Raw genomic sequence first — 13,546 nt, 5'->3', positions numbered from 1 at the left:
CCGCTACTGCAATATCGCCCCAAACACACTAAATTTTAAGAAATTTTACATATGTAGCCCTCAATTCTTTTGGATTTATGCATATCATACCTAAATTAACATTTTTTGGCTTCATGTGGAATCACTAATCCTTCCTTTGATGATTTTGAAGAAGCTATTAATGGCTTTAAAACACTTCATATAAGAAAAATCTCTGCAGCCCGGTATTTCTGCTACCTGGTTCATCATTTTTGGAGGGCTCGGAATGCGAAATGCCACAATCATCTACTTGGCACCCCTACTATCGTTGCTGCTACCATCCTCGAAGCGCTCACATTGACCGGTATCAGGAGCCATGGGTTGCTAGCCAGTCCTCCGTATCAATGTTAGCAGGTAGAGCTGTCAAAACACTCATTGTTCTCAAACAGCTTGTTAAGCAGCTTTTGTTTAACTTGTTTGTTAAGCTTAACGAGCCGAACACGAACAAAAATTTGTTTGCTCATGTTCAGCTCAAAGTAGCTCGAAAAGAAATAAATAAAAAAAATATAAATATGCTCAATATTCTGCGGTGTTATTGGTGTTATAACACCCAAATAAGACCGTGGTGTTATTCCACAAAATACGTTCTACCAAACCAATTTCTATTTAAACACGAGCCGAACATGAACAAGAATATGTTATTTGAGTCAAATATGAACAAAATATTCACGAGCCATTCCGAATGCTATTTCGAACACGAGTCAAAATGGAACGAGCCAAACACGAGTCGAGGCTCAGCTCGCTCAAGCTCGGCTCATTTACAACCATATTAGCAGGAAACTGATTGGATCATTGGGATAGCACACAAGTCGAGCTCAAAGCTATCAAAATTTTTCAACATTTTTGTGAACCATGGATGATGGAGGTAAATGACATTAACATTGAGGGAGACAACTACAATATCATGAACTTTTTGAATAATAAAGAAGTAGACTTGGTGTCAAAGACCAAATAATGCATTAGATTTTGCTTTTCTTTTAAGATTGAAACATGTTTTGTTTTTTTATCTACCAAGAGTATGTATTAGAGCCTCTCATTATTGTGCTAAACACGCTCGTAGTGATTCTATTGTTTTGATGCATATGAATGATGATAGGGACTTATCTACCCTTTTGGCAGAAGATATGTCCACTTTTGCATAAAATAGTTCTATTTTTTGCATAGTTTTGTAATTTTGATGTATTAATGTAAATTAATATTTCAGAGAAAAAGTAGAATTTTAATATTAAAAAATAATAATTAGCATTATTTTTATTATGATACCAAATAATTGAGTGCTATACATGTAAAAATGAAAGTTTTACTCTGAGATACATAAATCCATAAATCCATAAGAATTGAGTGCTGTGCATGTAAATGCCCTAAATTTTAATTGAGTTATCCGTAGAACTCAACTTCCTGAAATAAAAAATTTCAAATTTTCATTACTTCTGATAGAAATTCATTAGAAATAACGGCAAAAAAGGGCGAAAAAAATGAAACGGTTAGTACTCAGAAAAAGGAAAGTAGGTGCAAAGGAACCTTTTTTAATTGTTCATCGTGACCAGGAACCAAACCCACAACCTCCCCCTTCCAGTACTCTCATGACTCCCACCATTTTCTTTACGCAACGAACTCACAGATCTCTAGAAGGCTTATATTTCAGCTTTGACTCTGAGATCATGATCAGTTTGTTGTTTTTTGCTCGAGGAGAAAATGGAGGTAGTTCCGATTAAACCCAGCACCCCACACCTTTAGTCACCTCGGCTTCTTCCCTTGCAGCTTAAGGGACGAAATTCCTCCTCTTATCGCCAAGATCATTCGCCAATCGCTTTCAAGATCCGTTTTTTTCAGTTAATTTATGATTTATAAGAGCAAATACGGCCATAACTCATCATTCTGGCCGTCTAATCCTCAATCGCAAGCTCCAATCCTCCTGTCCGATAATTTCTCCTCTATTTTAGAGCACGAAGTCTTAAAGATAAAGTATTTTGCTTTGCTTTCTTCCTTTTTTTTTATCAGCCTCTTCGGTGAGATCCGGTAAGGGGAGGAGCCATTGAACTGGCGGTCCTGATCACTTTACTGGTCGAGATTGTGGCACATCAAGCGTCAGCGACGTTTTTTCTGTTTTAACAGCAACACCCAAGCCGTCGTCCATCACTCTTTTCTGATTTACGGGAAACCCCCTCGAAAAAAAGCTATTTGCTTGAGCTAGTAGGGTTCTTAACGTCTTTGGAGTTAAAGAAAGCTGCAAAAGAAGTGGATTTGGGTCTTGTAGAGTTCAGAAAGTAACCAAAAAAGGGGCTTTGATTGCGGTGTGTGAAGAATGGGAGCGATCAGCGGGGAGGAGATGCAGCAGTTTGAAGCGGTGGTGCCAATAGATGAAATGGACGGCGGCGGCGGCGGCGGTGGAGGGGGGCATCTGGAGAGGATATTAGTGTCGGTGAGATTGAGGCCGCTGAGCGAGAAGGAGATCTTGGCCAACGATCCCGCTGAATGGGAATGTATCAATGACTCAACAATCATCTTCAGGAGTGGCTTCCAAGACAGGCATTTGACTCCCATTGCCCACACATTCGGTGAGCATTCGGTTCTCCGTTTATTGCTTCTTGTAATTTCATCTATGATTTGATTGTTCCGGCTTATCAATTCGGGCATTTCTTTTGTTGTACGCAAAACTCTTGTCTTTCTTCTCTAGAGAAGGGCAATATCTCCTTCATAAAAGCTGAAAATATAGGGAGGAAGAACAAGACCTGATATTTTTTTTTCTGAATCTCTAGTTTTTCTCCATTTTTCTTCTTCAATTCTTTGATGGAGAACTTTAGATGCCCTGATCTGTTTTTCTTGCTGAATTTCTAAGCGTGTAGTGTGTTCCTTGTGGAGCGTTACTTTTTCTCCAAGGAAGCTGCTCTCATACTTGTGATTAGAATGAAAGATTTGTTCATGATTTATATTTGGTTTTTATTCTCTCTTTTTAAGCTACTATTTGGTTATATGATAGACAGAGTATTTGGAAGTGAAAGCACAACAAAGCAAGTATATGAGGAAGCGGCAAAGGAAGTTGCTCTTTCTGCTGTTAGTGGCATCAACTGTAAGTAGAGAAGACTCCTTACAGAGTTAATGTCCACTTTTTAAGACATTTTCTGATGAATAATGATTGCTAAATCTTATATTGATTCAGCAAGCATCTTTGCCTATGGACAAACAAGCAGTGGAAAGACATACACGATGACTGGAATCACTGAGTATACTGTTGCAGATATATATGACTACATAAAGAGGGTAATCTCTTTTCTGAAAGAATTAGGACACCATGTTTTGTGCTTTCTTTTTCAGTCAGCATTGATATTTTGTTTGATTTTACTATCTTTCTCCTGCAGCATCCAGAGAGAGCTTTCTCCCTAAAGCTCTCGGCAATAGAAATTTATAATGAAGCTGTGAGAGATCTCCTCAGCTTGGATGGGACTCCTCTCAGGCTTCTTGATGATCCTGAGGTATAAGAACCTGTTACTAAGATTATCCATTTTATCCTTTAGCCAAACTAATCTTTTTTTTTTTTCCTGACCTGATTTTTTGTATCCTCAAAGTTTTTTTTTTCCTGATTTTTTGTATCCTCAAAGAGAGGGACAATTGTGGAGAAACTTAAGGAGGAGACACTTCACGATCCGAGCCATCTAAAAGCACTACTTGCTCTGTGTGAAGGTGTAAAAATCAGAACTTTTGCAGAAAGAAGTTGTCTTTAACTTTTTTGATTTCTTGTTTGAGTTGACTTTGCTGTTTATCTTTGCCCATAGCTCAAAGAAGAATAGGAGAGACCTCATTGAATGAAATGAGCTCCAGATCCCATCAAATACTTAGACTGGTTTGTCCGCTTATTAACATTAACTTCTTTGGTAATGTTTTTTGACTGAGTTCTAAATTATATAATGCATCGCTTCCCTTCTGCAGACAATTGAGAGTTCTGCTCGTGAATTCTTGGGGAAAGACAATACAGCTACGCTTTCTGCTAGTGTGGTAAAACTATATTTTTTTTGTTTAATGTCTTCTTCTGGCCATTGATGAATAGAATTGGCTTATTGAGTGTTGGTTTGTTCTTTGGATGCAGAATTTTGTTGATCTGGCAGGCAGCGAGCGTGCGTCTCAGGCATTGTCTGTTGGTACTAGGCTGAAAGAAGGCTGTCACATTAATCGAAGTTTGCTCACTCTAGGAACTGTTATACGTAAGCTAAGGCAAGTGTACTTTGTTTATCAGTTATTTTGTTTTCGATTGATGGTTTTTTTCACCATAAGGTTGGAGCAATAAATTTCATTACTTGAATACAAGGAAAATAGTCTTATTTACCAAATTAAGATTTGGATTAGAAGTTAGAACAGTAGATGGGCGTTCAGGCACTGATCCAGAGTTAGTAGTAGGAAAGAAATATTAAGAGAAGAAAGAAGCAATTTTTATAGATTATTTAAGAAGACAATGTGTACAGAAGGGTTTAGTTGGCCTATGCTAAGGGATGGGAACAGGAGATTGTGCATCTGAGGGAGGGAATTGAAGTGCAGTGGCGAATTTTGAAAATTAAATGTTTGGGAAGAGGCCAATATTGCTTCTTTGGAAGTTATTGGATGGAGGACTTGGGTCTGTTTGGAGCGGTTGCAACTTTTTTGTATGGATGATTATAAAGCTATTGTGGCAAAATCAAATTTTCATAAGGTTAGACAACAATTTTTTTAGATCCACCACACTTTAATAAGATCTAGTGGCAAAAAATAGTATCCCAACACTGAAATTTATAGGAAGCAACAAGTAAGTTGTTTCACAAAGAATGCCTTGATGATTGTATGAAATTCAAAGCATCCAGGAAGTTTTTGCGAACACCCTTTAGTAAATCTGGAAGGACTTCTGTAGGGGATGTAGAAGATTGAATGCTTTTAAATTGTTTTTTTTTCTCTTTTCTTCCACTAGAATTACTGATAAAGTATTTCTCATATAATTTCTTCAGCATTGTGCATTTCATGAAGAACTTACACAATTTAGTGCACAAGTTGTTTGAATTCCTAACATCAGATGATTTATGATCGAATTCTCTGTGTCTGGTTTCTTGTGCTTTCCCTCCATGATGCAGTAAAGGAAGAAACAGTCATATTCCATATCGAGAATCTAAGTTGACACGCATACTGCAACCATGTTTAGGAGGCAATGCGAGAACTGCCATTATCTGCACAATCTGTCCCGCACGGAGTCATATCGAGCAATCTAGAAACACGCTTCTCTTCGCAAACTGTGCGAAAGAAGTCGCCACGAATGCTCAGGTCAATGTTGTGATGTCTGACAAGGCGCTGGTTAAGCATTTGCAGAAGGAATTGGCAAGGTTGGAGAATGAGTTGCGGTGTCCGGCATTAGCCCCGAACAACACTCATTTTGAAGCACTATTGAGGGAGAAAGATGCTCGAATCAGAAAGGTTAGGAGGTTTTTTTCTAGTAATGCCTATTGCATGTTTTTAGAATATATACATTATTATGTTTCTTGTGATTTTAATGACTTATGCATTACTTGAAGCAATTTCTATATTGCACATCTCCTATGGAACTTCAGTTGTTACTTTGGATCTTATTGGTTGTTTCAGGAGTAGTGGTTCTTAGTGGGATGTGCATGCTTAGGCAAAATTTATACATTCAACTAGGTTGCATGCAGTACTATGATTTTGTAATTTAGAGGGGCTGTAATGCATTAATGTGTATGCAGAGATGAAGAGATGATAGGACATTAATTTATGACACTTCTATTATTGAAAATATAGAAACACATGGTAGGATAAATAATTGAATTTTTTGAGTTATTTAAGTGGTCGATTTTAAAATAAAAGACAAGATATGACTAAAGTTATTGAAGTAATTTACTTTCAGAGTTAAAATTTAATATTTAAGACACATACATTGGATATATGCACGCATGTTTTTTATTTTTTATTTATTTTATTTGGACGTGTGTTTGACAAATGCCTACGTTCGTCATCGCTCACTTCATTGTTAATGAAGTGCCAGTGCATCATAGGGAGCAATATTAGAGATACAAGTTTTCATAATCATTAGTGAAATTTTCGACGACTTTATTGCACATAGTCATAAATTAGATGAACCTATGTAAAATTTTTATGCTTTTCCATGTTTATCTTATTTCTTGTGTCATTTTTCATTCTATGAGTTTGCTTAAATTTTGTCAATCTCCAAATATATTCAAGTATTAATTTAGAGAGATTTACATACCTACCACCGAGTTTCTATGTATTAAGATATCAACCACTTGAACTTCAGTTTTTACCTAATAACCACCCAACTCATGTCAATAACATAGAAATCGTGTGGTTTGTATGCAGAAAAATTTAAAATTGGGTGGTAGATATGTGTTGATACATAAGAATTGGGTGGTAGGTATGTGAAGTTTATGCGTCCTTTATTAGATTATTTACAACTTATTTCATGCAGTTGGAGAAAGAAATCAAGGAGCTAATTCAGCAGCGCGACTTAGCTCAGTCTCGACTGGAGGATCTCTTACATGCAGTTGGGGATGATCATTCTTCAAGACAATTGGTACCCCCTTTCTTGTTGAGTTCATCAAATCAATATTTACTGCACAGCCATCATTTATATATCATATTTACATGTTTTTATCTCAGTTGGAATCGCCAAACCAATCATCAATATCTCATCCATTCAATGTTTATGATGATGAAAGTTCAAAGTCTGAGCCACCAGAAGCTGCTCACAATGGTTCAAAATCTGGGTTTGCCAAAATAAGAAAATTTGAGAGCAAAAACCAAAGCAGAAATCATCATGGTTTTTCAGAAGATTCAAAAAATGGAGATTTCCCCCCCAAACTCTCTCAAAGTAAACATAGATCACACAGATGGAATCCCACTCACGCCGAAGAAGACGCTGATCAAGATGCTTCTGAAAATTCTGAGGAACTTTGCAAAGAAGTTAGGTGTATTGAGATGGACGGAACTGGCCAAAGAGAAAACTCTAATTTTTCGTTGCCAGAAGCAAGCGAAACCCGGCCAGTCCAGACTTCTAATGTCGCCAGGAATGGAGAACATGAGCCTAACCCCACAGGTTCACCATTTTTGACACTAGAACACCATCTACATAGTGTCAGGGCATCGCATCCCGACGAATCTTTTCTACGGTCTTCATCTCGAGAATTACATGGTTCTGGGGCCATGTTACCAAGGAGAAGCAGAAGTTGCAGGGCAACATTTTCGACGAGCTACTCCCCTGGATTTGCAGAAGCAGACCAGTCTGACTATACACCCCCTACCAGCTCTCTGAGAGATTTCCCCGGCAGGCCTCGGGCGCTTCAAGGACGACTTGAAATGCTAAATCATGATGCAGAAAATGGAAGCTTTTCAAGAGACGATGCTTCCCGTGTCCTTCTTAAGGAGCAAGATGATGCGCGTTCTTCTAAAGAAGACATAACCACCATCCAGGACTTCGTTTCAGGATTGAAAGAGATGGTTCAGGTTCATCAAAATCAGCTCGTTGATGGTCAGGTAGAAAAAAAAAACTGTCTTTTTCATTACTGATTCCAATTTTTATCGAGTCTGAAAATGTTAAAAATGTGTTCTTGATCTATCAGGCTGGCAGTGAAGTGAGTGGAACAATGAAGAGTGTTGGCCTGGATACAATCCCAGACCCCATGGATTCTCCATCACATTGGCCACAGGACTTTGAGAAGAAGCAGCAAGAGATAATCAAACTCTGGAATGAATGCAATGTTTCCCTGATCCACAGAACATACTTCTTCCTGCTCTTCAAAGGCGATCCGGCTGATTCGATTTACATGGAAGTTGAGCTCAGGAGACTATCCTTCCTGAAAAGAACATTCTCGCTGCGAAATTCTGGCAGAATACCGGGCGACAACGGTCGGTATGTTACTCTAGAATCAAGGTATGAAATTGTTTAAATAGTTGTCTTTTAAGTCCGCTCATGCACTGTGATTTCTCAGCTGAATGTGAAGGAAATTGTGATTTCTGACAGCATGAGGACTGTGCAACGAGAGCGCGACATGCTTTGCCGGCAAATGCTGAAGAGACTGGCGACGGAAGAACGGCTGAGCCTATATGTGAAATGGGGGATCTCTCTGAACTCCAAGCAGAGGAAAGTTCAGCTGGCTCGGCTCCTTTGGACGAACACAGGCGATCTGGAACATGTTAGGGAGAGCGCATTAACAGTTGCTAAGCTTATTGGACTGTTGGAATCAGGGCATGTTCTCAAGGAGATGTTTGGGCTGAGCTTTTCACCTCAGAATTCATACAGAAGATCACATAGATGGAGGCATGGGATTTATACTTTGAAATGATGAAAGTTTTCTAAGGTTTTCAGATCTGAAACTTGTTTTGTTTTTTTTTCAGTTATTTCTGAGATCATATTCGATTTTTTTTCTTGTTGTTTAAGATTACATATATAATTCTCCCTTCAGAAAAAAGAAAATTATGAATTTGGAAGAATTTAGAACTGTGTTTATGGTAATGCAAATCACAGGTTTTAGAAGATTTGAAGCGTACTAAGCATACTGTAATGCCAATAAACTCATTTTGGTGACCACATTTTCACAAGAAAATATCAAATCCGTCTTCGGACGATGGTGTGGATCACTCCATAGGCACGATCCATGCCGTCAACTACAAATCTGATTTACAACACATAATATTTTCTTCATTTTCGCTTAGAATGCTGCTATCTTCAACAATATGTTTTTAGTTTTTTTTTTAATTGTTGTATTTAAAGAAAAAAAATTTATAATATCTAAAAAAAATTATTATTATAATTATTTTTTATGATTTGAATGAGTTAGGAATTAGCAATTTAGCCGAGCCAAGTTGGACTCAATTAAAACTTTGTTTCATAATTTGCTCGGTGAATTGAGCTTGAGTTGATCATCACTCAACTAGTGAGGCAGCTCATTTAAAAATTATAATATAAAGTACATATAAAATATATTTAAATTTTAATTTAAATATATTTTGAACTGCTCAATACATTTAAAAATCATATTTTACATATTATATGAAATGATTTCTCATTATATTATTTTTTTTACTTTTTTCATTAATTTTGTCATTATGATATAAAGATTATATAAATGAAGAATATTATCTTTAATAATAAATTAGCAAGTTTATGAGTCAACTCGAACTCAATAATTTTTCGCGCTTTATAATGAGTTTCTGATGAGATTTCGTTTGAGAATAGTCAGATGTCACATTGATTCCGATCAAACTTTTTGATGATTCAATTAAGTTAAAAGACTCTGAAGGTACAAACAATACGTTAGAGCCCCGATCCTTCTTTGAAGAGGCTATTTTTTTAAGAAAATTATTGTGTAAAAACTTATGTGAGTCAACATCATATTTTTAGGAATATTTTATATATATACCCCTCAATTTTATGTTTCTACATATCTAATTCTTAACCTTCATTTTTTTTTTTTTTGCATACATAACTATATTATTTGTACATGAAAAAGTACATTTAACGTTTAAAAAGTAGAAAAATGTGATATTTTTAAGTGATATATAAGATTTGAATGGTATAAATATAAAAAAAAAAGTTAGGTTTAAGGGTTGGATATGTAAAAAATTAGGCATTAGGTGATAAGTAAATGCCATTTAAAAAATAACTATGTAAAAATTTATGTGAATTCATGTCTTTCATCTTATAATATTTTGGTTGTAAATAACTACAATACATAATTGAAATGCTAAGATTTAGGACTACAAATCTTTTAGCCATAAGAGCATATCTCTAACTCATAAACATATATATATATATATACATATTTGCAATCAATACATATTTGCAATCAATGAGCCAATCAATGAGCATATTTCTAAATTAGGAAATAAATTAATTTACAATCAATATATATACATAAGTATATCAAGTTGAAAATACTTCTAGAATCTTAAAGATTTATATATAAGTCACACAATTCTTATGTATTTACTAATTTTCTTGCCCCTAAATTTTAAGTTTTTTACATCCATACATATATTATTTATGAATGAAAATGTGCATTTCACTTTTCTTAAAGATTAAACCGTTGTATTTTTCATGTGATTTGAAAATTTTTGGTGCTATACTGGTAAAAACTAAAATTTAAGTGTGAGATATATAAATATAAAGAAATTGGGTGATAAATATATATATAAATTAATATATATTTAAAAACTAATTATGTCAAATTTTATGTGAGTCCACATCATATTTCTAATACAGATGTGAATGTAGGGTTGTAAACGAGCCGAGCTTGAGCGAGCTCAAGCTGGGCTCGTGTTCGGCTCAATTTAAATATTCGTGTTCGATTTCGGCTCGTGTTTGACTCGAAATTGGTTCGTTAAAATTAAATTGAAAAAAAATAAATGCAAAGCGTTGGACTTGAACCCGGACCAAATGTATGCAAAAGATGACGCTAATCACTTTACCACCATGGTGTTATGATTTAAACTTAGATATAAATATATATAATATATTATTATATAAATAATTATATATATATTTTTTATTTTTGAGCTAAAACGAGTCAACAGGAGCAAACAAAGAGCTGTTCGTGTTCGGCTCATTTATAATTCAAACTTTAAAAATTTATTCGTGTTCGACCCGTTGAGCTATTCACAAATATTAAGCATTGAGCAATTAATTAAAGGGATCAATCATTTGTAAGAAAAGTAGTACAAGGTGGTTAGCCATGATGTACGACTGACTTTTCTATGTACCAACTCCACTATTATAATAAACTTTGGATAAGAGACTCCAACATAATTATGAACTAATTATAATATTTCTGTTGGGTTTTATATTTGTATATATAGAGGCTTTTATGACTTCCACGACTATTTTCTTATGTCGTTTAGGTATATAGTTCGCTATTCTTCAAGGTATATAATATATATATATATATATATATATATATAGTATTTCTGCCCAATCTATAAAATAAGGCTCATTCTACCCATGCAAATGATTGTAATTTTTTAAAAAAATTTTCAAGATTTTTTCTTGGAGATAATTGATGCAAAAGATCTGAAGAGAAATAAAATAATCTACATATGATTTTGACTTATGTTTAAATTGCATGTAATCAACTAACTTCAGAAACCGATTTGGAGGTTTATAAAATGAAAAATATGTTAAAAGGACTTATTACACGACCTAAAGTAGATTTTCTAAGCTACTATCTTATGGTCCTGTTAGATCGGGCATTTTAAGTAATGAAATATTATCATGCACCTAAAACGAAATCTTATCCTACCAACCACGTCATCGAAGTGATAGATTACTTCTCAAGAGGACCTCACAAGCTCCTTTGTTGGGCTCGCATGTACTTATCGAGCTCCTCCATTGAGCTCACTGTATACATTAAACTCGCCTGTCGAGCTCGCCTGCATTTGTTAATTTTCACCTTCAAGCACATTTACCGATCATTCAGAGTTGCCTGAACGACAGAAGGAAGGGGACTAGAACCCATCACTATCTATGCCTATTTATGAGTTGTCATACACCCATTTTGATATTTTTTAATAAAAAAGTCTCATATACACTTCATACAGTGCGGCTTATAGTATGTGACTGTCATTACTACCTCAAGGGGGGCAAGGAAAAAGAAGGGGTGGAAGGGATTTTATCCATACGATACATTTTGATAAAACATAGCACATAATAATATTTTATTATCAAATAAAGTATACGTTGAGTCATTAATTTATGACGAATTATATTCCTAATTAATTATTAATGTTTATTCAAAAGTGATTAATGTGTCTTTGACCTTCTTATAGAAGAAAATACTAATTTATGATTTGTAAAAAAAAAAAACAATGTGAATGAGAGAAAAAAAAAGTTTTAATTTATGTAGTTGCAATTAAAGCATTGAAGAAAATTTTGGGAAAATAATTTTTTTTATTAGACTTTGACCCAAAATTAAAAGCCGGGTGGTTACGATTTTAATGATGTCACTAATTATTACTGAGAATATTTATAAAAATAACATTTTTTTTAATTTATTAAATAAATATCAAAGTTTTAAATATAAACTTTTTAAGATACAAACAGCACAATAAGAACTTAATGAGTTATTAAGAATGAAAGCTAATAGTTTTGCGATGCTCTTATGTTGATGATATTAGTGTAACTAAAAGGGGGCATTTCCATGCATAAAACCTAATTGTTATGTATTTATATGTCTAAAACCTATATTTAAAAAAAAATAAAAAATAAAAACATTAAAGATAAACAGTGATTTTTATATGTATAATTCTTACGTACGCAGGACTGTGTACGTCGGTAGGTTATAGGGAGGGTATTGTGGGGTTTACATCCGCGTTATACCCCCTTGTAACATACCTGTAATTTACAAATATATGAAAACAAAAGCGCGGAACTTACAAGTTATAGTTAGGTTCGGAGATGTTACAGGGGGTATAACGCGGATATAACCCCCAATACACTCACTGTAATCTACCGACGTACGAAAATATTTCTCCTGTTTAAGACAACTGAAAGTGTTTGAAGAAGCCTCAGAAAAAAATACTGTTAGAAGAACTGCATCGGCTATTATAATTTTTCTTTTTCAAAAAGTCAAGACGACAGCTTTCTAATAGCTACTCGGCCGAAGAAAATTTTAAAACAATATTTGTAAGAAAAAAATTTAGATTAAGCTATTCATTTAAATTTAATTAAGGAAATTTCTATTTTATGATAATTTTTCTTAATGTCCGGTCTTGATCCATGCTGTATAAAAAATACGGGAGATTTACATACCTACCACTTAATTCTTATCTATCAACACACCAACCACATAAAGTTTAATATTTACCTATAGACCACCCTATCTATACTGAAAAAGCATAGAGACACATAAGAATTGGGTGGTAAATATGCAAATGCCCCGAAAAATATTGATGTCTCTATTATTTTTCATTAATAGAAATATAAATTAATCTTAATTAGTGAGTTTAATGTCCACCATAAGAATGCATAATTAGTAAAGCTAATATTTTTTTATCAATATATCATAATTTAAAAATAAGAGGATTAACGAATCTCAAAAATGTTTTATTTAATTTGAGACAAATATAACATATATATATATATATATATATATACATATTCTGAAATAAAACTAGGAATTTTATAATTAATCCTAATTATATAAAGCATAAAAAATGAATAAAAAATATATTTCACTCCAAACAAAGAACGAGATATTCGTCATATCATCAATCCTTTCCTTGAATTAGTTTTTTGTTTTATTAAAATAACTCCATTTTTAACGTTAAAGGCCCACATTCGGCAATGAAAGGTGTTCCCGCCCTCTATTACATTCTGTGCATAGGGCTGTAAACGAGCCAAGCTTGAGCGAGCTCAAGCTTGCCTCGTGTTTGGCTCGTTCGAAATAACTCGTGTTCGAAATCGGCTCGTGTTCGAAATCGGCTCGTGAACAGTGTGTTCGTGTTCGGCTCGATTTAAATATTCGTGTTCGTGTTTGGCTCGTGTTCGGCT

General features: G+C 34.5%; 1 protein-coding gene across 1 annotated transcript; it reads left to right on the top strand.

The window, feature by feature from the left end:
• The first annotated feature begins 1,521 nt into the window (after nucleotides 1–1,521).
• LOC110027428 (kinesin-like protein KIN-7F) lies at nucleotides 1,522–8,374 on the top strand. The gene is given in 15 exon segments (XM_020728876.1): nucleotides 1,522–2,576; nucleotides 2,999–3,088; nucleotides 3,179–3,279; nucleotides 3,378–3,491; nucleotides 3,618–3,699; nucleotides 3,792–3,859; nucleotides 3,946–4,011; nucleotides 4,103–4,227; nucleotides 5,112–5,166; nucleotides 5,169–5,234; nucleotides 5,236–5,448; nucleotides 6,473–6,577; nucleotides 6,664–7,536; nucleotides 7,623–7,933; nucleotides 8,024–8,374. Coding segments are annotated over 15 exon segments (2,844 nt in total). The 5' UTR covers nucleotides 1,522–2,323; the 3' UTR covers nucleotides 8,346–8,374.
• Nucleotides 8,375–13,546: the final 5,172 nt, after the last annotated feature.

Source organism: Phalaenopsis equestris, unplaced genomic scaffold (assembly GCF_001263595.1).
Source record: "Phalaenopsis equestris unplaced genomic scaffold, ASM126359v1 Scaffold000002, whole genome shotgun sequence".
Classification (NCBI taxonomy): domain Eukaryota; kingdom Viridiplantae; phylum Streptophyta; class Magnoliopsida; order Asparagales; family Orchidaceae; genus Phalaenopsis; species Phalaenopsis equestris.
The sequence above is the reverse complement of the archived record's forward strand: the minus strand, read 5'-3'. Positions and strand labels throughout refer to the sequence as shown.